General features: G+C 43.8%; 1 protein-coding gene across 6 annotated transcripts in view; it reads left to right on the top strand.

The window, feature by feature from the left end:
• Positions 1–2,027: 2,027 nt before the first annotated feature.
• The window catches only part of PTPRZ1 (protein tyrosine phosphatase receptor type Z1), a 109,578-nt gene continuing 89,870 nt past the window's right edge, over positions 2,028–21,735 (top strand). For 3 of the 6 annotated variants that reach the window (XM_083463194.1, XM_083463193.1, XM_083463192.1), the window contains exon 1: positions 2,028–2,368. In XM_083463194.1, coding sequence (XP_083319320.1) covers positions 2,302–2,368 — 67 coding nt within the window. In that variant the 5' untranslated portion in view covers positions 2,028–2,301. The remainder of the gene's footprint in view (positions 2,369–21,735) is intronic. The other 3 variants (XM_083463196.1, XM_083463195.1, XM_083463191.1) reach the window with 2 other exon arrangements.

The following is a 21,735-nucleotide window of genomic DNA, read 5'->3' as shown; positions in this document are numbered from 1 at the left end:
AGCTGGTCTGCAAGGTGTTGAAATAATTCTCCCCCACCCCTGGTCTCTGAGCAGCCAAATAAATATGTGCACTTTCAATAAAGCTTTGCTGCCTTGATAACGTTACTGCTCCAGTAAAGTACTGGTGCTCCATTTTGTCTTGGCTATGATTAATGTAGACAAGGCAGCCCAAGCAGGGGCTGGAGAACCCCACACGGAATCGCCTTTGAGTTGGCAGCTGAGAGTTGATCACAGCCCCTCTCATTGCCTCTTTTACGCTCTTGATTAGAAGATGATACCCAGCTCTCCCTCTCATTTAAATCAGAACCAGCGAAGGTGGTGAATGTCCTGTGTGAGTGTCTGGAGGCATCTGGAGGACGGATAACGGCTAACGGATTGAGGTTGAATCTGGACAAGACAGAAGTATTGTTTCTGGGGGACAGGGGAAGGGCAGATGTTTCTTGAATGGAGAATGGCTAAACCAGAATGTGAAGCTTTCTCACACTTGCTGGGATTCAAGAGAATGGTGCAAACTTAATTTGGCAGCTTCATTTTTAAAATGAGTGGTGCCAGAGTTTATGTCAAACTCCTCCTTATCTTGATGTCTGAGGGCTGCTAACAGTTGCGATAATTCAGGAAACACCCTAAGGGCAGAATCCCATGTGTCCAATTGCTGTAAAAAGGATAGTAAGAAGATCCACACTCACAGAGTGGCTCTATGGGCTACCATAGCCTTTGCTCATCACTAATAGAGACTGAAATATAAGGCTGCTATATGTCCGGACATTACAGGGATTTCAAAGGTGGTGCTTTGTCTTGGATCTTAGGCAAGTCAATTGGAAATTTGTGTGTGTGTGTTTTGAAAAAAAAAAAAAGCTCAACAACTTTGGGATTAAAAAAAACTTTGGGTCTTAAAAAACCTTCAAGAACTTTGGGGTTTTCCTTTAAAAATCTCATCAATTTGGGGGTCTTCCTAAAAAATGATCAAAAACTTTTGGGGCATACTGGTTTATGAAATATGGCAACCCTACTGAAGTACCTCTCATAGGTCTGTGGGGAAATGACCCCATGGGACAAAATCATAGCTGTCAACTTTTCCCTTTTTTAAGGGAAATTCCCTTAAAACTGAGAGCCAGTGTGGTGTAGTAGTGGTTAAGAGCGGTAGTCTCGTAATCTGGGGAACCGGGTTCGCGTCTCCGCTCCTCCACATGCAGCTGCTGGGTGACCTTGGGCCAGTCACACTTCTTTGAAGTCTCTCAGCCCCACTTACCTCACAGAGTGTTTGTTGTGGGGGAGGAAGGGAAAGGAGAATGTTAGCTGCTTTGAGACTCCTTCGGGTAGTGATAAAGCGGGATATCAAATCCAAACTCTTATTATTATTATTCCGGATAGGATTCCTCGCAAGAAAAGGGAAAAGTTGACAGCTATGGACAGAATGTGGGGCTGGCTCTACCATTAGAAAGAGTGAGGAAGCCTTTAGACAGCTGATCCCGGGGAGCCGTTCCCAGAGGCGGATTTAGGGGAGCAGGACCAGTTAGGTCACACTGGGCGCCGAGCTTGGGTGGGGGCACAAACTATGATTTTGAATGGAGCATGAGAGGCAGAGGAGCTGAGGAGCGCGGTACTCTCGTGTGTCCGGGAAATTCCGGACACATGGCAGGGCGGGAAATCTCCACCTCATCTTTTCCGCAAGCTCTGAGGTAGCGCTACTCTTCGTCTCCTGCTTTCTTAGGGGAGACGAGCGTAACAGACTTGAAGCAGCGGCGGCGGTGGCGGCGAAGCAAGAGCTCCAAGGAAGGATGCTCGGGGGGCAAGCTGCCCGCCTGGTTTTCAGGCGCTCTCTTTCCCCTCACGCGGGGCGCTTCTCGTCTCGCCCCCCGCCCCGCGCCTTCCCGCCAAACCTTCCCCCTCCCCGCGCTCTGCTCCTTCTAAGTCGCGCTCGCGCGCCAACTCCGCCTGCGTCTCGCGCGCAGCTCTTGTCTTCCAGCGTAGCGCGCGCGCGCGCGAGCTAGATGCGTCCCCCCCTCCTTTCTCGCAGCTGCGCGCAGACGCGCACGCGCAGACACCGGCCGCGCGAGCCGCAACAGCGCTCTCTCGGAGCGCATTAGGTCCGAGGAGGCTGCGAAGTCCCTCGCGGAGAGAGAGCGAGCGAGCGAGCGAGCGAGAGTCTTTGGCGGGGATTATTTGGGTCTCTCTCTCGCTCGCTTCCTTCCCCACCGGGCGTAACGCCCTCCTTAGCCCGAAGAGAACCGAACGAAGAGCGGGCGGTGTTTTTCTTTTCCATTTCGAGGGGAGGAAAGCAGCAGCCGAGACGGTGTGGAAATGCGAATCCTCCGGCGCTGGCTGCTCGCGTCCCTGCCGCTCTTCTTCTTCTGCCTCTGCCGACTCGGTGAGTGTTTGTGAGGGAGGCAACTTCGCCCGGCGTCGCCTCGCCTCCAGCCTCACGGGCCCGGGGGCGGGAGGTCCCCTCTCTCGAACCGGGGGGTCTGCCATTCCCCTCGCTCCCAAACTTGAGGAAGACTTCTCGGGATGTGCGCGGAGCCTGAGGTGCAGGGCAGCCATTCCGCCGCGCGTGTGTGGAAGGGAGGGAGAGCCCCTGAGGGAACAAGAAGAGGAAGGAAGAATAAGAAGCACCTGCTGTTTCCCCAGGGTCTCTCATGAGGGAAGCTCGGGCCAGCCTGAACCAACTCCGAGGGGCTGAGGTCCCTTCAGAACCCCCCCCCCATAAAATATTTGAGCTCCCCCAAATTGATGGGCATCGCCATTCGAATGAGGTGCATGCTCCGATTCTTGCGATCGATTATGTGGGGCGGGGCTTCACCCCTCTTATTTTATTCAGGTTGGCACCCTCCCCTAAGATTCCAAGTTCTAGGGGCTGAGGGATCTCCCCCCTTCCAATAAAATATTTGAGGGGGCCGCTCCCCCCCCCCAGTTGATGGGCATTGCCATTGAATGGTGTGCGTGCACCGGATCGATTGTGTGGGACGGGGCTTACCCATAGGCGTAGCCAAGGGGGGGGCAGAGAGGGGCAGCTGCCCCCGATAATAAAAATGCATAGCAAACTGAGGTTCTGCCCCCATAACAAAAATCCTGGCTATGTCCATGGGCTTACCCCCCAATATTTTATTCAAATTGGCACACCCCCCGTAGAAGCCAACTTCTAGGGGGCTAAGGGATCTTTGCCCCCCCCAATAAATATTTGAGGGGGCCAATTCAAATGCCGATTTGATTATGTGGGGCAGGGCTTGCCCATGGGCATAACCAATGGGGGCATGGAGGGGCAGCTGGCCCCCCTATAATAAATAAAAATCAATAAAAATGCATTAGCAAACTGAGGTTCTCTCCCCCCCCCCCCAACAAAAGGCCTGCCCCTCCTAACAAAAATCCTGGCTATGTCCATGGGCTTACCACCATTGTTTCATTCAAGTTGGCACCCTCCCATAAGAGCCAATGTCTAGGGGCTGAGGGGTCTTCACCCCCCCCATAAAATATTTGAGGAGACTGGGGCTCCCAAAATTGATGGGCATTGCCATTCAAATGGTGTGCATGCACCACGTAATGTGATCAACTATGAGGGGCGGGGTGTACCTGTGCTCCCCAAATATTTTATTCAAGTTGGCACCTGTGCACCCTCCTGACCTCCTGCTCCAGGCGGGGTGCCCCTGTTTCTCTCCAGAATTGCCAGCAGACACATCGATTGGGAGGAAGCTGGGAGCGGGGGGCTCCTTCCCCCTTCCTTTTGCCTTAACTGTGAAACCACAAGGGAAAGCCTCGCTTGGTTGCATTGCAGAGCAGGAAGGAAGGATGCCCCCAAGGCATAAGCTGTGCACAAGGAAGCAGGGACATGGGGGGCGGGGGGCGGGGAGATGCTGCTGTTTCAGCCATTTGTTCTCTGCCTAGCCAGGCAGGAGGAAGCGCTCCTGTTGGCATCTGCACATGACATAAGGAAGAGAGAGAGAGAGAGAGGGAAGGAAGAGAGTCACTGAATGAGAAATTGCCTACAGTCCAAACAACGCGTTGGAAACAGGCATCGACCTGCCTGTGCAATGTGCTCTGTGTTGGATTGCACTGCGTGTTCGGGCAGTTGTCATTGAGTAGCAACCGCAAGCCATGAATGTGAGAGCTGTTGCCATTGACATGAATGACACTTGTGTCCAATGAGGTTGGGGGTGGGGGTGTCATAAGTGGGATGCAGTGAGAGCGGGCGAGGATGGGAATTTCTCGAAGGAATCGTGTCAAATAGATGAGCTAGGCGTGCGAGCAAAACAGCTAACTGTCCTATCATGTATCTGAAGAAGTGTGCATGCACACGAAAGCTCATACCAATAACAAACTTAGTTGGTCTCTAAGGTGCTAATGAAAGGAATTTTTTTATTTTGTCCAATAAATGTAAAATGAAATGAAATACGCGGTCGGGTTGTTATTTGCATGGAACATATAATGATGTCTGTGGTTACATTATTAGCATTTGCCAAACAGAGGACTAGAGCATATTGCTTCCGGTGCTGTGAGTGAAAGTAAATATTTCCTGCAGTCATTTATACCCATGTCCAGTTTTACAGCAGATAAAGTAGATATTAACCTACATTTTTGTCCAATAGGTGCTGCTGCTTTTGGTTCATTAAACCTTTGTAAACTGTAAGGGATCAGTGTCATATACCAGCTATGCAAGAGATGCCATTATATTAAATGTATGATTTATTGCACATATAAAAGTAATCTGAGTTCCCATTTTGAAGACTGCTGGAAGGGCTTAATTTGTAGCTAACTGAGCTAACTGTGACTGGTTCAACAGAGGTTACATTAAAATGACTTGAGTAATTTAATGCCATTCTTATTGTCACTATTAAGTGCTTGGGGTTGATTCTTTACAAAGAGGTCATTTTAATGAAATTAGTATGTCCGCAATTGTAGGTCAAAATAGTAGCAGAAATCCACCAACTGAAGTCAGTGGCAAACTCAACAGTATTTGAACTTTATTTATTTCCTCATAAGGAGGAAATGATAGTTTTTTGTCTGCATCTGTTGCTTGCAACCTTAATATTACAGGAATATTTATTGAGCCTTATTTTTAAAAAGCCTGCTTTTTCTGTAGCTTTATATTATAAATCATCTTAGTTAAAAGGCGTAAAACAGAACCTTGAGTTTTGCAGACTTGATGAAACATTTCCTTACTGAAGATCCTCAAAGCTTACATTGAAAAATAGAATGCTAATTTGTGATATGTGAATATGAAACTTGGACATACTAAAACATACAGCACCAATAAGATCAAGAGTTTTATTCATACATCAGGTGTAACATTAGCTATATACATCTGAAGGCCCCTGATTATTTTTCAAATATGACTCAAGGGACTATAGCAGGTTGTTTCATCTCGGTGTTAGTCTGTTGTTGATCCTCTTGAGTGAGAATGACTTCTATACTGAACTATGGGATTGTTCCCATGAATGAATATACTGTACCAAGTAGGAGCCAGTGTGGTGTAGTGGTTAAGAGCGGTAGACTCATAATCTGGGGAACCGGGTTCGCGTCTCCGCTCCTCCACATGCAGCTGCTGGGTGACCTTGGGCCAGTCACACTTCTTTGAAGTCTCTCAGCCCCACTCACCTCACAGAGTGTTTGTTGTGGGGGAGGAAGGGAAAGGAGATTGTTAGCCGCTTTGAGACTCCTTAAAGGGAGTGAAAGGCGGGATATCAAATCCAAACTCCTCTTCTTCTTCTTCTTCTTCTTCTTCTTCTACTGGAGTATCATAGTAAATTCGGATGCTCATTACCTGTTACAGTTTTCTAATCTATGCAATATTTCCACTTTGCCTAACATTTGGTTTTGTATTTTTAAAAATCATTTTAAAAAAAGTCTAGTTCCAATATTATTGAGGAAATCTTTGTGTTTGTGCACATGGGGCATACATATAACCTCCTTGAGTCCCATCTGGGGAAAAGGTGTGATATAAATAAATATATAGTAACTACTCGGTGGGGACGTGGGTGGCTCTGTGGTCTAAACTAGTGAGCTTAGGACTTGCCGATCGGAAGGTCAGCGGTTCGAATCCCTGCGACAGGGTGAGCTACCGTTGCTCGGTCCCTGCTCCTGCCCACCTAGCAGTTCGAAAGCACGTCAAAGTGCAAGTAGATAAATAGGTACCGCTCTGGCGGGAAGGTAAACGGCGTTTCTGTGCGCTGCTCTGGTTCACCAGAAGCGGTTTAGTCAAGGCTGGCCTCATGACCCGGAAGCCGTTCGCCGGCTTCCTTGGCCAATAAAGGGAGATGAACGCTGCAACCCCAGAGTTGTCTGTGACTGGACTTAATGGTCAGGGGTCCCTTTACCTTTAACTATTCGGTAATACTAGCATGAAAAGTGTTTGCCATGACGATGCTGAAGACTGTGGTGATTTGATTGATCATGATATGTAGACGTAGTTCATGGTGCATTGTTGCAATTTCATTTGCTTCGTTTCAGTGCAACTTTTTTTCTTCGTTTTGTGTTGTGTTGCTTATAATATACTTGTATGAAATATCCTCCTCTGGGAACACCATTATTCATATCTTCAGCTGTGCTGTGTAAATGAATGTGTGGGTGTTTGGCATCCTTACTAGTCTTTTGCCTCTCCCCAGTCTTAAATCTCTGGAAAGTATTGCCCGGTTGCACATTAATGGCCAGCGGTAACTCCTCAACTGAATGATCTTTTGTACTGTCTTTGTTTATTTCTCTCCATTGAGACTGGTTGGGGCCTATTTAGTGAATCTTGACCATATGAAAATAAATGGCAGTGCACAGATTAAACCAGAGGGTGAGCAAAAGGTCAAGAATGATACAAATGATATGTTAAGTTTCACCCGCAAATACTGCTGAGATCAGATTCAGAGGGTTTATATCTACCCCACCCCACCCCAAATGGCAAGTCTCTCCAAATCCACACTGTTTGCTGGAGTACAAAGAAAATTACTAACAATTTTACATTAGATTGTTGCAAGACATTTGAAAAGCTGAACAAATGAAAACAGTGTGTGGACACTATGTATAAGAAATGAGACAGCATAAAGTTTGCAATTGTTAGTATGTTGCAATAATTTCCATAGAGCAATGTTATTTACTCTTACAGTATTTGGATACATTTGCCACGTCATATAAATAGTTCATTTTAGAAGCAGTGGTGAGTGGATACAGTGGTACCTCGGGTTACATACGCTTCAGGTTATATATGCTTCAGGTTACAGACTCCACTAACCCAGAAATAGTACCTCGGGTTAAGAACTTTGCTTCAGGATGAGAACAGAAATTGGGCTCCAGCAGCGCGGCAGCAGCAGGGGGCCCCATTAGCTAAAGTGGTGCTTCAGGTTAAGAACATTTTCAGGTTAAGAACGGACCTTCGGAACGAATTAAGTACTTAACCCGAGGTACCACTGTACTATAATGCAGCCTCTCCCAACCTGGAGCTCTCCTCCAAATGTTGCGAAATCATAGAATCAGAGGTGGACTCTGAGGATCATCTACTAGTTCAACCTAAATATGCAGCTGTCTCATACGGGGATTGAACCTGTAACCTTGGTGTTAGTGTTAAATGGTTTCTTAATATATAAAGGTTCATCATTGTTCCACTCAATGTGTATGTCTTTAAGGGGCCAGAGCAAGGGCCAGAGCAAGATAATGAGACCCAGCTTTACAGCTGTGAAACATAGCAGGTGCTGCTGAGTTGTACTGATTAAACTGTGTAGTATATAAGAAGCAGCACCTAGCTCTCCCATTAACCTGGGGGATGGGTTGGTGGTTGGGTCTGGTTTGTTGATGTATTTAGTGTAAATGGAGTTTTTGTTTTTCTTATTAAAACCTTCTTTAAGTTATTTTTGAGTCCCTTTTTAATGCATGGTCTCCCCAGCAAGCTCTGTGCAGCGCTACTATACTGCAAACAAGCCAACAGTTAGTAGTACCATGCTCTAACCAGCTGAGCTATCCTTATGTTGCTGTACTACAATCCCCATCACCCTGGCCATGCTGGCTGGAGCTGATGGGAGTCCAGCAACATCTGGAAGGGACAAAGTTGCAATCATGAACTGATACAATGCCCCCTGTTTCCCCTCACAGCATTCTTCAAAGTGCTTGAGTCACTTACAGCCCAATTGGCAACCTTAGTTGTGCTAAAGTACAGTATTGAATTTCAGCCTATTTAAGAACTGGTCCCCCCCCCCAAAGGCCTGAAAAGGGCTTAAATCTTACTTTGGTTCCCTTCATTGTCTTTGCATCTGACGTAGTTTCCATTGAATACTGTGGGATTACTGCGAAGTAATTAGTTTGAGAACTGTCATCTTAGCAAGTCTTGTTTTCCTTCTTTCTTGCACTTGTCATTTAAATGGTCAGTTCCCACTGTGGCTGCTCTAATTAGGAATTTAAGGGCGAGAAGGTTCAGCTCTTTTGCTGACAATTTCAATTTATCTTGAAACAGTGTTCTTCAAGTTTTCCTTCGAGGGTTGGACGACTGAGTCGGTTCCAGAAATCGAGTATCACAGCTGAAAGCCTTATTCTTAAAACTTCACGCACCATTTGTGAGCCTTCCCAGTATTGCACCTCTCTTGTCACTGTGCTTATAAACTCATCTCATTAAGACAAGTTCTGTTTGAACACACCAGAGGGTTCTGCATAAGGAAACATAAATCAACAGGAAGAAAATCTTTAAAATGGAAAGTCTTTAAAGCTATAAGCTACAAGTAAGCAAATTTAAAAAAAATGTACTCATCACTGTACAGGCAGCTCTTTCAAAGAAACTTAACTACTAATATAGACAGGACTTTTTAGCCCCCAAAACTTCTGAAGCATTTTTGCGAAGGCACACTGCCCCTGTTTTAACAAAGATTTCAGATAGAAATGAACTTGCTCTGCAGAAAATGTGGGCAAGGAGTATGAAAGGGTGAGTTTACAAGTCACCTTCAGAAAATAATTCAGTGAGGCTAATGAGGTTACTCCAGACATTGGAATATTGCACCCTAATCTCTTGTTTAGTTTCTGATATTGCACCTCTTTGTTTCTGATGTCATATGGGAGTCAGAACACCTTCACCCACATATTTTTTTAAAAAATAATAATCCTAAAGGCAACTTAAATAAGTTTTTTTTAAAAAAACATATCCCATGGTGAAATCTGTATAGAGCAACATCTATGCACAAGGAAGTGTATGGAAGTAACATTTATGCACATCCAAGTTGTTCTGCCCATCACATTCACTCATCCTTAAATAATGAAGCAATCAGACTAAATCTGGGGGAATAAAGTAGGATGCCATAGTTGGGTTTTAGACTGATTTACATCCAGTCCTCCCCTGATTAGGAACAGTTGTCTTCCCAAGTGCATCTACTTAACGTGGCGGCTGTAATCAGCACTTTAAGCTTATCGTGTGGAGGGTCTCTGCAGCATGGGGAGCGATATTCATGGTCTTCTGGCAGTGGTAATAACGTTAATACAATTATTTATGCAGCATTTTTCTAAGTGCTCAAAGCACTTTGTGTATATTATGCCTGATCCAGACTTTGTCATGCTTAGAACAAGTCCATTGAAATGAATTGGCCTTTTCTGGTATTGTTATTCCCATATTACAAATGAAGGCTGTTAGGTTGAGATATTGCAGCTCACCTACAGTCACCTATAGTTCTTACCTCGTTCTCTTAATCACTATACTTTTAGAGTTTTTGAATATACTGGCCTGATGTCTGAGATACCTTTCCCTTGGCTGGTTGATGGAAGTTCCACTTCAAGATCATGAAAACAATCCACATAACATCAGTGATCCATCAGATAAACCACTGCAGATGTAATAACCTCCTTGTGGAGCTGCCATGGAGGCTATTCCTAATGCTTCTGTGTTCAGGCCAATAATATATACAGCCTAACAGAGATGTAATTCTCATTTCCATGGCAGTTTCTCTTAACCCATATGTGCTTTTTAAGGAACACACTACAGTGGTACCTCGGGTTAAGTACTTAATTCGTTCCGGAGGTCTGTACTTAACCTGAAACTGTTCTTAACCTGAAGCACCACTTTAGCTAATGGGGCCTCCTACTGCTGCCGCACTGCCGGAGCACAATTTCTGTTCTCATCCTGAAGCAAAGTTCTTAACCTGAAGCACTATTTCTGGGTTGGTGGAGTCTGTAACCTGAAGCGTATGTAACCTAAAGCGTATGTAACCCAAGGTACCACTGTACTATAAAACAACCCCAGTCCCACACTACTTACTTTCTAGCAGTTTACTTGACCCTCACTATAGATAAAACGTGACTTCAGGGCTTTGAAACTTTTATCACAAAACAAACAAACAAACAAACTGGTGGCAATGGTCGCCACTGGCTCAGGTTTTTTCATAGTATATCTGAAATTCAGAATTCTTTCTAGGCTTTCTGGAACCTGTGGAACAGTGGCAGTGCAGCAAGATTATCTGGTATTACTGTTAAAGTAGCCATAGCAAGATCACACCACGTTAATAATACAGTGGGTGGGGGGGGGGGAGAGATTGAGTATCATAGAGTCTGGAATATTTTCCAAAATGACAACTATCTTAGCAAAAGTATTGTGATGCTTTAATGACTAATTCATCTATTATAGCACAAGTTTTCATAGACTAGAGTCCATCAGATGCATGAAGTGTTACCCTATGTTGGCAGCTGTAGACGGGAAAAATGTAAACAGGTGAGGTGGGCAGGGAATGCAATGCAGTACAATGCAAACAAACCAGATTGACATTATGTTAAAGCTTAAATGCATTTGAAGTAAGGACAGTAAACATTCATACACCAGTGTTGAAAATGACTTATCAATGACATGATTTTTATATTAATTAACATCTGTAATGGAATTTTAAAATCATCTTGGTTCAGGCCACAGGTGATAGAACTGAACTTCATTAGTTGTAATTCGGTGGTTTTGTGCTGGAGTCGTTTTTGGAAGTTGAAAAATATGTTATATTGGCATGTACCACTCTGTGCTTTATCACATCATCACATATTATTTTTTAGAGCTCAACACTTACTGCTGCATGTAAGTAGCTATTCCAGTATAATTACCCAGTAATTACCCATAAAGTAGACATTTCCAAACAGTATTCACTAAGTTCATTTGAGTTTTTTCCTGCTTCCTCATGAAGGGAGAATTGCTGTTCAATTTCACAGGAAATTCCATGTGTCTATAGTGTATTATTCTGGAGTCTGCCTTCTTTTCATCAGTGTATTTTCACACAGTCATTATAATTGACCCCCCTAGCACTTCTTCATGTTCTAACGTCAGGGAGTGATCAGGAGGATATGACAAGAGCAGTGGCAAATGGTTAGGAATGATGGAAGCTGTAGTCCAGGCATAGGCAAACTCAACCCTCTAGATGTTTTGGGACTACAACACCCATGATCCCTAGCTAACAGGACCAGTGGTCAGGGATGATGGGAGTTGTAGTCTCAAAACATCTGGAGGGCCGAGTTTGCCTATGCCTGCTGTAGTCCAATAGCATCAAGAGGGCTATATGTTCCCCTTTACTACAATAAGGCAACAGCAAATGCAGGTGGGTATTAATCTCAATCCAGTTAAGAGCAGCACAAAAAAGGCGCTTATATCTTCAGTACCTCCAACCACCCACATAGTCCATGGCATAAGAATTCACACATATCAACAGTGGCCATGCATCCCATCTCTCACCTGGGCTTTGCCTAGAGTATCCTCAACCCTGGCTTCTCCTTCTCTCAGGGACCCTAAAAGCACCCATGCTACACCTCCCACTTCAAGCTGGGTGTTTGGCCAACATGTTAAATACCCCAATGTGCATGCGGTCTACTCATGCAGCGTGTTTCCATGTAAGATAAGGTCCTGGTAGGCCCAGTCTTCCCCCATGGCAATGCAGGCATTCTATGCATATAGGACTGCTTCACACACTGGCTAAATGCATGACTGGCATGGGGAATTGCCAGAATGCTAGGTGGCAGAGGGGCATAGCCACCAGGGATGACCCCACTCGCCTATGAGGGATGCTGTATGAGCATCTCTATTGTCAGGGCTTTTTTCCAGCCAGAAGTCAGTTCTGGCACCTCTCAGGTGGGTGCCATTGCCATTATAAGAGAACAAGGGAGGCTTTTGTGTTGAGTTCCAGCATCTCTTTTTCTAGAAAAATAGCACTGTGTATTGTGATAAAAAAAATATAGGGTTTTGCATCAGCATAACTAAAGGGTGTCCAAATGCGAGCTTTATGTATACAACTTCAATACACGGGGGTTTTTTTGCAATGCTATAAGCATGTATGGTACAGAAGGTGGACTGTACTTGTTTCCTAAAAAAATTGGGACAGGGGAGGTACTTGAAAAGGCTGAAACAGAACAGTAGAGAGAAGATACAATTCCCAACGTAGTTGCAAACCTAGGTATGTAATAACTACAGAAGCTATTAGTATGTGAATTACTGGGAGGTAGACACCTTTAGTGCTGTTGCTGTTTAGCAACAAGGAGCATTGACAGGAAGGCATGGGCAAAAATAGAGCATGAAAAGCAAAGGGGAGGAGATAACAGATGGAGATACAGAGACAGAACAATAAGGGACACGGAATAAAACAGATGAACTGAGAGAAGAGAGACTACAGAGATAGCGCACAGGTTTTAAAAGGAGGATAAAGGAGAGTAGGCTACAAAGAAAACACTGAGAGTGGAATTGCTTGCCCAATAAAATGATCTCCCCTTTCCTCCCCCTGCTTGCTACTTGGGGTGGGAAGATGTAGGAGGAGGGGGGAAGCCCCACTGCACTAGCAGGAGTCCTTGCGCTGGCTTCTTCTAACAGAAATGGGTAGTTGAATCTGGCTCTCAGTGACAAGAATGTGTTGCCATGGTGGATATAGCAGTGAAGCTCTTTTTATTTGGTAAAAATGTAAAAGTGGGTGGCAGAGTAATCAGAGCTGAGTGCTGCTGCTGTAGATATTTATGGCTACAGGTGTTGCTGTGACAGTAGCTCCTTTATATCCTGAAACAACCAGAGCAGTGCAGTTTTGCACTGATCATTTTGTTGGTCTTTGTTCTCACTGGTTTTTAATCCCAGCACCCATTCATGTGACCCACTTTGAAAATTAGGGGTTACTGATCTCAGATGTTATTAGCAAAATTAAAGTCGCATATCTTGTGCATGTGAAGAATTCTGACTTGGTTGGAGAATTAATAAAACTTCAATCGTACATCCAATTAAGTCAGCTCTGTCCTAAGGATATCAATGGAACTAAATTGACTTAGAGCCAAACACTTCCGTTAAGTGATGTCTAGATAGCTCTGAAAAGTTGTTGCAGCTAAGTAACAACTTTAAATTTTTTAAAGAATGGAGAGAGAAAAAAGCACTAATTTTTTTTGAAAAATAAAACAAATAGTATCCCCCAAGTATCAACATGCAGCTCCAATTTTCTTCTTTCAATTGCTTTGTGTATTGGACATTGTATACAAATAAATGCACCCAGATGTATCTTGATGAATAAAGACCTGTTTCTGTGCACACAGTGATAGAATTTCACACACAGTCATTAGTGTATGTAAATTTTCTTGGCAAGACTTTAGGCGTTTCCTTTAATGTGACTAGCTTTCTGTTGCCTTGAATGTTGTATATCAGCTAATTTCAGTATTCCAGCAGTCAGTGGAAAAGCTTTAATTTGAATTTAATAGGAATGGCTTCCTTCAAGCAATTTAAGTCTTAAGAGGGACATTGTTTAGCACAGACTATCCACTGAACCTCTGGAACACTGAAAATCAAAAAGCTTGAAAGCTCATGTTAAATACCAATGCAAGGAAGGCCTCTGGTCATCTTTGCCAGGTTCAGCCTCTTCTTCCCTACTTCTCTTCCAGTGGATATTGACTAGACCTGGAAGCACAGTGCAACACAGGCTATTGTCTGATCCATGTTTTGGCTTAACTCAGTCCTATAGGTAGCTATTTACTCAAGGCGAGTAATAATAGCTTCCATACCATGGGTGGTATCCATCTAAGTTTTACCCAGAGAAGACCCCTGAAGTTAATGAGCATGACTAAGTTAGGACATGCCTTTTTGTGGCTTTGTGAAGGTAGCCATAGGTGTGAATGGGGAAAGAACCATCATTATTATATACTGCACACATAATAGAACTGAAGGGACTACTAAAAATGGTGGAAGGAATAAGTCATATTCTGCCACACTTCTCATGCTGCCTAGGGAGAAGCCTCCAAAACTGAGGATTGGCTAGGATAACAATCCTCACCATATCTTCTTTAACTCTTATTCCCTTTTAACTGTGGCCAAAGGTACCTAGCAGTACTGCTCTGTGAGTTGCTGCAAGGGAGACTATGCATTAAAACAAAAATTCTGAAGATTATGATTGAGTTCTTTCTGCCCATATCATAATGACCACTCACATTATACAAAGCTTATAACCCACCCACTCTCAGCAGCCAGAAGCCTCATAGCCAGACACTGGATGCACCTGTCAGGAGTAAATATGGACCAATGGTATCAAATTGTATGGGAAGCAGCCTTACTAGAAAAGCTAACCAATAAACTGAAACTGAGACGGGGACAAATAGAAGAGGACACCTTCATTCCGGTATGGCTCCCCTTTATCACATACACAGCCCAACAAGACAACAACAAGAATCCACCAACAGCATATGAATCAGTGTGGCTTACCTGACCCAACAAGTCCTCCCCCCATCACAAATGCAAACAAACCCCACTGCAGACAACCAACCACACCCTGCCCACATGTACACTATACAAAATAATATAAGCCTCACCACCCCACCCCTCCTCTCCCCCCTCTTCTTCCCCAACTTTATACTGTACTCAAAACTTCTTCTTCTTCGGCGATCACTCGTAGCCGAGTAAGATTGTCTTCCATAAACACAGTTTTAACAATGAGTCTGTAAGTGACTGTGGAGGCCAATTCTGGACCCACACGTCCTTCCACAGTGGGGACATTGGTTCCTGGGCAGGAATTGGTTGTGGTGTGGATTTGCCAAGCGTACCTTCCTCTTAGCATGTTTCTCCCTTGCATTCTGAGTTCGAGTGTCTTCAAAGTCTATGAAACCTTTACTCAAACACTAATGCCTCACAACAAATGTAACTGATTTGTACAACCTGAAAAAGAGAGACAAGGCATGTACTTTGGTGTAAACCAAGAAAATCTTTACTAAAAGTAAATTTAAAAAAGAAAAAAACAGTTACATTAATAGGGTAGGTCCTGAAAATACATACTTCAGGTTCTTGAGCAGGAACTAGGCTCCCCATTAGCCACCGAGGCCACCTGAGCTTCAAGCTCCTTGGATCCAAGAGTGCCTCCAAGCAGTAAACTTGCTCCTTCCAGGATAGTAAAGCCCTGTCCCAAATAGGCCATCTTTTTTCCTCTCAGAAGGACCAGGGAGACTAGGTTCAGATTAAGTTCACTGGCTGACCTTGAGCTAGACACTATATCTCAGCCTACCACATCTCACAAGGTTGCTGTGAGAATAAAGGGCGAAAGAATGAGAGGCATTTAGCCACCCAGAGTTCCCGGGAGAAAGAGTGGGATAAAATATAACAAATATATAAATATCTATTCATAGCCTTTCCTAGAGTTTGTTATGCCACCATATTGGGACTGAAGCGGCTGTTGACATTTCCCTCCCAGTTTGTCACGAACACCTTCATTTATTTCTGTAGGGGCTTTAGCATCCCCTGTTAAATGTCTGTTTTATCACTGTGGGGGTTATGTAAGAAGGAATATTTTCAAGCTTTTTCAGGTGAAAAAGATTAATCTGGGCACTTCAGGCAGCCTCACTGAAGTCTATTGGAGTAATCTGGAATAAAAATATAATATATAATTCATAAACCATGAACATCTGTAACCTGTTTCAAAGAAGCATGTGGCTCCTGAAACTTTTAAGAGCTGCAAGCACATATTGTCATATTGTACTGATACTGCAACAACAACAGCAACTGAGGGAAACAATAATTTTCACATTAAGTTGTCAATTGTTCTGTAAAATTGTTGTTTACTGCACCACTGCGTCACCATTTTCCGTGAGAGTTTTCAGCATTTGGCATCTGTTGGTTAAGGCAAGAGATCAAACTTCAGTAGTCAGCAACTGAATACAAAATGGACTCAACAGTTGTCATTCAAGTGTTCATACAAATAAGTTTAGCTTAGGAATTATTCTCTTTCTTCATTCACGGCCAGTAGGTCTATACAAAAAGATTCGGGGTGCTGCTGCTGCTATTTAATTCTCAGTGCTTCTGTGCCTTTTCTGAATCATGCTGTCTGCTGTGGGATTTGTTTTGTAGGAATCTTGCAGAGAAATGTTCCTACCATGAGCCAGTAGTCTTTATTATCTGCACAGAGGGAGCTCCAGCTTTCCCCTTCATGGCAACGTGACTGCAGTGAACAATCTGCTGGAGGTCTTTCTGACTCACGGTGTCATCTCCTAGAGCGCAAGCCTCAGAGGAAACATGGGGATGGGAAAGATAAATGTATACATCCCTATGTACCCATGTGAATGTGTGTGCAAATGTGCTAAATGTCCCCCAAATATTCAAATGTTTACAATAGCTATACAAATGCAGTAGGTCGATTTTGTACCTGTTGTAGTTCTCAAAGTGGGATGGTATGGTGTAGAATACTATCCCACTTCTTTTCAGGTAGATCTAAAACTATCCCATTTTCCCCCAAGTTATTGTAAAACCCTCTTGGGATTGATTGATTGCATATACCCCCTGCTATTCCTCCCAAAGGAGCCCAGGGCAGCAAATAACAAGCAATAAAACAGTAAAAGCTTCTTTTAATAATTCCAATATAGATGCAGACTGCATCTCAACTTAAAAGGCTGGTTGGAAGAGGAATACCTTCAGAAGGGTTTAATATTTAAGGAGAGGGAAATCCAAAAGGTGGATGTCATGACACTAAAGACCTGACTCCTATATTGTGTGGAACAGACGTCCTGATAAGATGATATCTGTAGGAGGCCTTCCTCGCCTGCAGAGCATAGCCATCGACTGGGTTTGTAAGGGGTGGGTGATCTTCCCAGTATCCTGCTCTCAAGTTGTATATGGCTTTATAAACCACAACCTGCTGTCTCTGCCAGCTCTACAAGCAACTCTGGCTTGGGCAAGGCTAGAGAATAGAAATAAGCCCCATGGTAGCATGGTTCTTTTCATTGTGGATGCACTAATTCAAGCTTGTTAGCAAATACTGTAGTTTACACAGCTATAAAGGTGGTGAATTGATAACAGACCAAACGAAGTCTGTGCTAATTTGAAATGAAGCCATCCACACCCACCTCACCCACCCTTCAAGCACTGGTTTAGTAAGGTAGGGCTGTCTGGCATGATTCAGTAATGAAAAAAATAGATTCTTGTGTAATCATGACTTAGATGTGGAACTGGGTTCCTTCTGTTATTTATCAATTTAGGCTGAGGTGACCTACTTGATGATTACCAAAATCTGGGCCTTATTTTGCTTTTTGGGAATCAATGCCACCTAGTATATCTCCTGTGATCATAGGAGCCAAATTCTAGAGTCTTTGCCCCCCAATAAACTATTTGAGGGGGCTGCCCCGCAAAAGTTGATGGTCATTGTCATTCAAATGGTGTGCGTGCACTGCATCATGTGATAGATTCTGTGGGGTGGGGCTTACCTGCCCCCCGCCAATATTTTATTCAAGTTGGCACCGCACCGCTGCCTGCGATTATATGGTAACAATGAAAAGGAGTAAGCCCTTTATTGCTGTGATTCAAATTACCTCTTACTAGTGATGAAGCACTATTAAGAACTGGACAGGATGTGGCACAGAGAATCTAGGTGGATGGGGGAAAACAGTTGGGAGTTTGTAACGTTTGACCTGTACTTTTATTACAGACATTGGCAGGGGGTCATGCTTATTGTAGTGTTGAGAAAGGAAAGGAACAAGGTCTTCAATGCCTTGATGTACTTACAGTCTTTCTGTTTGATCTGGAAGTAGATGCTTGGAATGAGGTTTGTTGAAGTGGAAGAAGAAGAACTCACAGAAAAGAAGGGGGAAATATACTTTCAAGTGCCAAGTATTGCTTATAAAGCTCAACTGACATTCTCTTTAAGGATGAGTTTTCAACACAATCTTCAAATTGCTCATAAAACAAATTCGGCTAGGCTAGTATAAGCAATGTACCAAATTCTTTGCACACGGGCTGGGGAATATATGTGATTTATTGCCTACTGCATTGATGGATTCAGTAAATCATTAGCTATGGGTATTATGCCACACATGGGCAAGTGTATTCCATGTGTAATTCTGTCACGTACATAGTTGTTCAATATGACAGATGCAAGCCCTGAGGAAATGAAGCATGCTTGATTTTATACTTTGGTCAATTCAAGTTTCTGTTCCTGCAAAATAATATATAAAAGCTATCTTCAACTTGGTGTAAGGGGGTTTAACAGCTATTTTTAAATCCTACCTTAATCTAGTCCTAGAATTATGTATAGAGCTAGATTTGAGAGCCAGCTGTTAGGATTAATCCTAAGACCTGAAATGTTCTTCAAAGTTCTGCAAGCTCCCTTCTTCCTGAAATGCTCTGCTTTCATTAGTTTTTGGCATGACTTGTTATAATTTTACACTCTGTATCATGCATATATGATTTCTAAATAAGCTGATTTTCTGTTCATTCAAGATACATGGTTTTCTGGAAAACTGTTCAGCTCTCAGGGAAAGCCTCAGGAGATAGCATGAGGAACAGAGTGTGTTGTTATGTGTCAGAAACAGGGCTAATCATCCAAAGGAATAAGCATATGTTGCCCTCTTAAAAGTCTTACTTATGTAACTATGACACTAATTCACTGCTTTTTTATTGGCTGATGTTTATAGCTATTGTGTCCCAGCTGGACTTCCATGAGGCATTGACTGTGCTGCAGGCCAGAACAATGAATCTTAATGTTCACATGATGCAGCAGCACGTGAACACGAGCAAGTAAAAAAGTTCAGTTCTCTATATGTCAATCCACCTCCACTTTGCTGTGAGAGATGGGATGCTATCACATACCATATTTGGGTGTCCAGATGCACATCCTCCAACATTTCTCTGATTAAAATAGGGACTTCCTATTCAATAATAATAATAATATTTATACCCCACCCATCTAACTGGGTTGCCCCAGCCACTCTAGAAAGCTTCCAACATGTATCAAAGGTAAAGGGACCTTTTATTGGCTTTATTGGCCGAGGGAGCAGGCGTACAGCTTCCGGGTCATGTGGCCAGCATGACTAAGCCGCTTCTGGCGAACCAGAGCAACGCACGGAAACGCCGTTTACCTTCCTGCCAGAACGGTACCTATTTATCTACTTGCACTTTGAAGTGCTTTCAAACTGCTAGGTTGGCAGAAGTCCAACATGTATAAAAAATATTAAAACATTAAACTTCCCTATCCAGGGCTGTCTTCAGATGTCTTCTAAAGGTTATATAGTTGCTTATCTCCTTGGCTCAGGGGGTTGCATAACTCCACACCCTCCAACCCTCTGCACCCTCTCAAATGAAAACAGGGACATCCTAAGGAAAAGCGGGTCATTCTGGGATCAAATCAGGAACTAGGATGACGTCTTTAAACCCAGAACTTTCCCTGAAAAATAGGGACACTTGGAGAATCTGCAGATGCAGTACGTGCTGTATATTTAATAGCCGAGTAGAAAGGAGGATTTTGGGAGGTGTAACTTTTCTCATGCCCACAGCACTGTGACATGGCAAGGAAGCACTTGCCTGTAGTTCCTGTCATACAAAACAATTGACTGTCATGGTCCCTTCGAGCTCCATGATTTTACGATTCTATTTAAAAGTCAACAGCCACATCATAAACTGCAATACTTATGTTCTTAGTACTGCACACTGTTATATGCAATGATTGTTCCAGCTAAGGTCAACTTTTCAGAACATATTGTAGGGAAATTGCAAGACTTTGCACAGTGTTCTATGGCCCACCAGCCCCCTCTAGGCTTTTGGACAGACCCCTGCCTTGGACCCCTTTACTGGAGTACCCTGAGTTCTATCCTGGATTTCGGGGGTGGGGCAACTACCTAGCTACCCAACACCCCAGCTTTAGACTAAGGATTCAATCCAATGCCTTTTTCTGCCAAAAGTTCTGGCAATTGCAACAAGGAAGACAGGCCCAATGCATCTGCAGGCAAATTCCTGGCTATGAATATGGCAAATGAATAATTCAACAGCAAGGCCATACATACGAGCTGCCTGCCTAACTCTGGGCAGCCACAACACAGAGAAGGGGCAGGCAGGACAACTGTGTGGGTGGATCCCACAGAAGCCCAGCCCTACCACGTCTCCACCACCCAACCATCACCCACCCACCAGACCCCAACTGGCTCAATAAAGTTTTACATTTTGTCAGGCAATCTTGTCAGTCCCTGCAGCCAGCCGAGGCCAATGCTGATGACCAACCACACAGGTGTGCGGTGGCGTCTCATGCCCAAGATTGAGGAGGCCCAGGATGCATTGCTTGTGTGTGTTGTCATGTGCCTGGTGCATGTCACACGTGTGATGCATAGGCGCCGACTCCATGGGGCTTGAGGGGGCCCGAGCCCCCTCAAAAATTCGTTTGGGGGGGCTCTGCCCCCCCAATAATCTCCGGCACCCCTCCAGCAGAGCGCCATCGCCGCCCCTCCCCCAAGGGTCGGGCTGCATGCCTCCTGCCCTCCCTCCCGAGCAAAAGCTCCACCCAATTTCCTTCGGAGCTGATTAATAGGCGCAGCACACTCTCCCCTATTCGCTCACGAGGAGGCGGCGCCACTTTATTTGCATATTCATGAGCTTATTTATTATTCATGAGCTTTCCCGCCCCCCCCCCCAATATTTTTTATAAGTCCGCGTCCCTGGTGTGATGTCATATGTGCGATGCATGGCACATATGTTCTATCACATCATCGGGAGGAGACCATGCGCAGAGCGGCTTCAGTGGCCGGTGGTTCCTCTCTCATACTCAGGAGGAGCCCCCAGTGCCACATTTAGCCTCCTGTGCCCCCTCCACATTGAGGGTTCATTGCACCCTGCCAACAGATATTATTGACACAAGTTGATTACTTCTCCCTCATTTCCTCGCAAGCTCCGCCAGTGTCTGAATTACAGTGAGTGGTTTTTACATGCCAACTTGGTCACTGTATCCCAAATGTCTGCTAAATCTTTTTTTTAATAACAAAATATTATACTAGGAACTTTAAAGCCTAGAATGTGGCTAGAATGGTGACTAGAATGTGGTGAAATGCAAGCTTGTGATAATTGCAACAGAAACCTTTAAATACAAAGAATGACATGGGAAGTCCACCACACAGAGACTTTTTCCTTATAAAAAATGTTGATATATATATATACTTCAGGGATGAAACAAGCTTTTCTAACATGAAGAAGATGCAAATAAAACTTTTAAAGAACAGTGTGATTATATAACAATGACCCTTGTTAGCTGCTTTTTGAGCATCTGGGACTTAAAAGTGGGGGAAATATTTTGTAAATAACTAAAAAAAATAATTAAAAAAATTATAGAGCCATCTAAGAGTCACATCTTGATAGAATCTTATAAGTGAAAGCCCAGTGTATATAAGCTGGTTAATTTTATATTTTCTTTGGCCTCAGGATCCTGTTTCACTCACTTTTTTAAAGCCTAAAAGGACTATAAGACATCTTTTAATTTAGATTTATTAATTGCCACGTGAAATATTTTTCTCCTCCAAAGAAGCCATTAGGTTGCACTGTATAATGACACTTAATAATGAAACAATAAT

This window comes from Podarcis liolepis (assembly GCF_965112155.1).
Source record: "Podarcis liolepis genome assembly, chromosome: 10".
NCBI classification, from domain to species: Eukaryota; Metazoa; Chordata; class Lepidosauria; order Squamata; family Lacertidae; genus Podarcis; species Podarcis liolepis.
The sequence above is the reverse complement of the archived record's forward strand: the minus strand, read 5'-3'. Positions and strand labels throughout refer to the sequence as shown.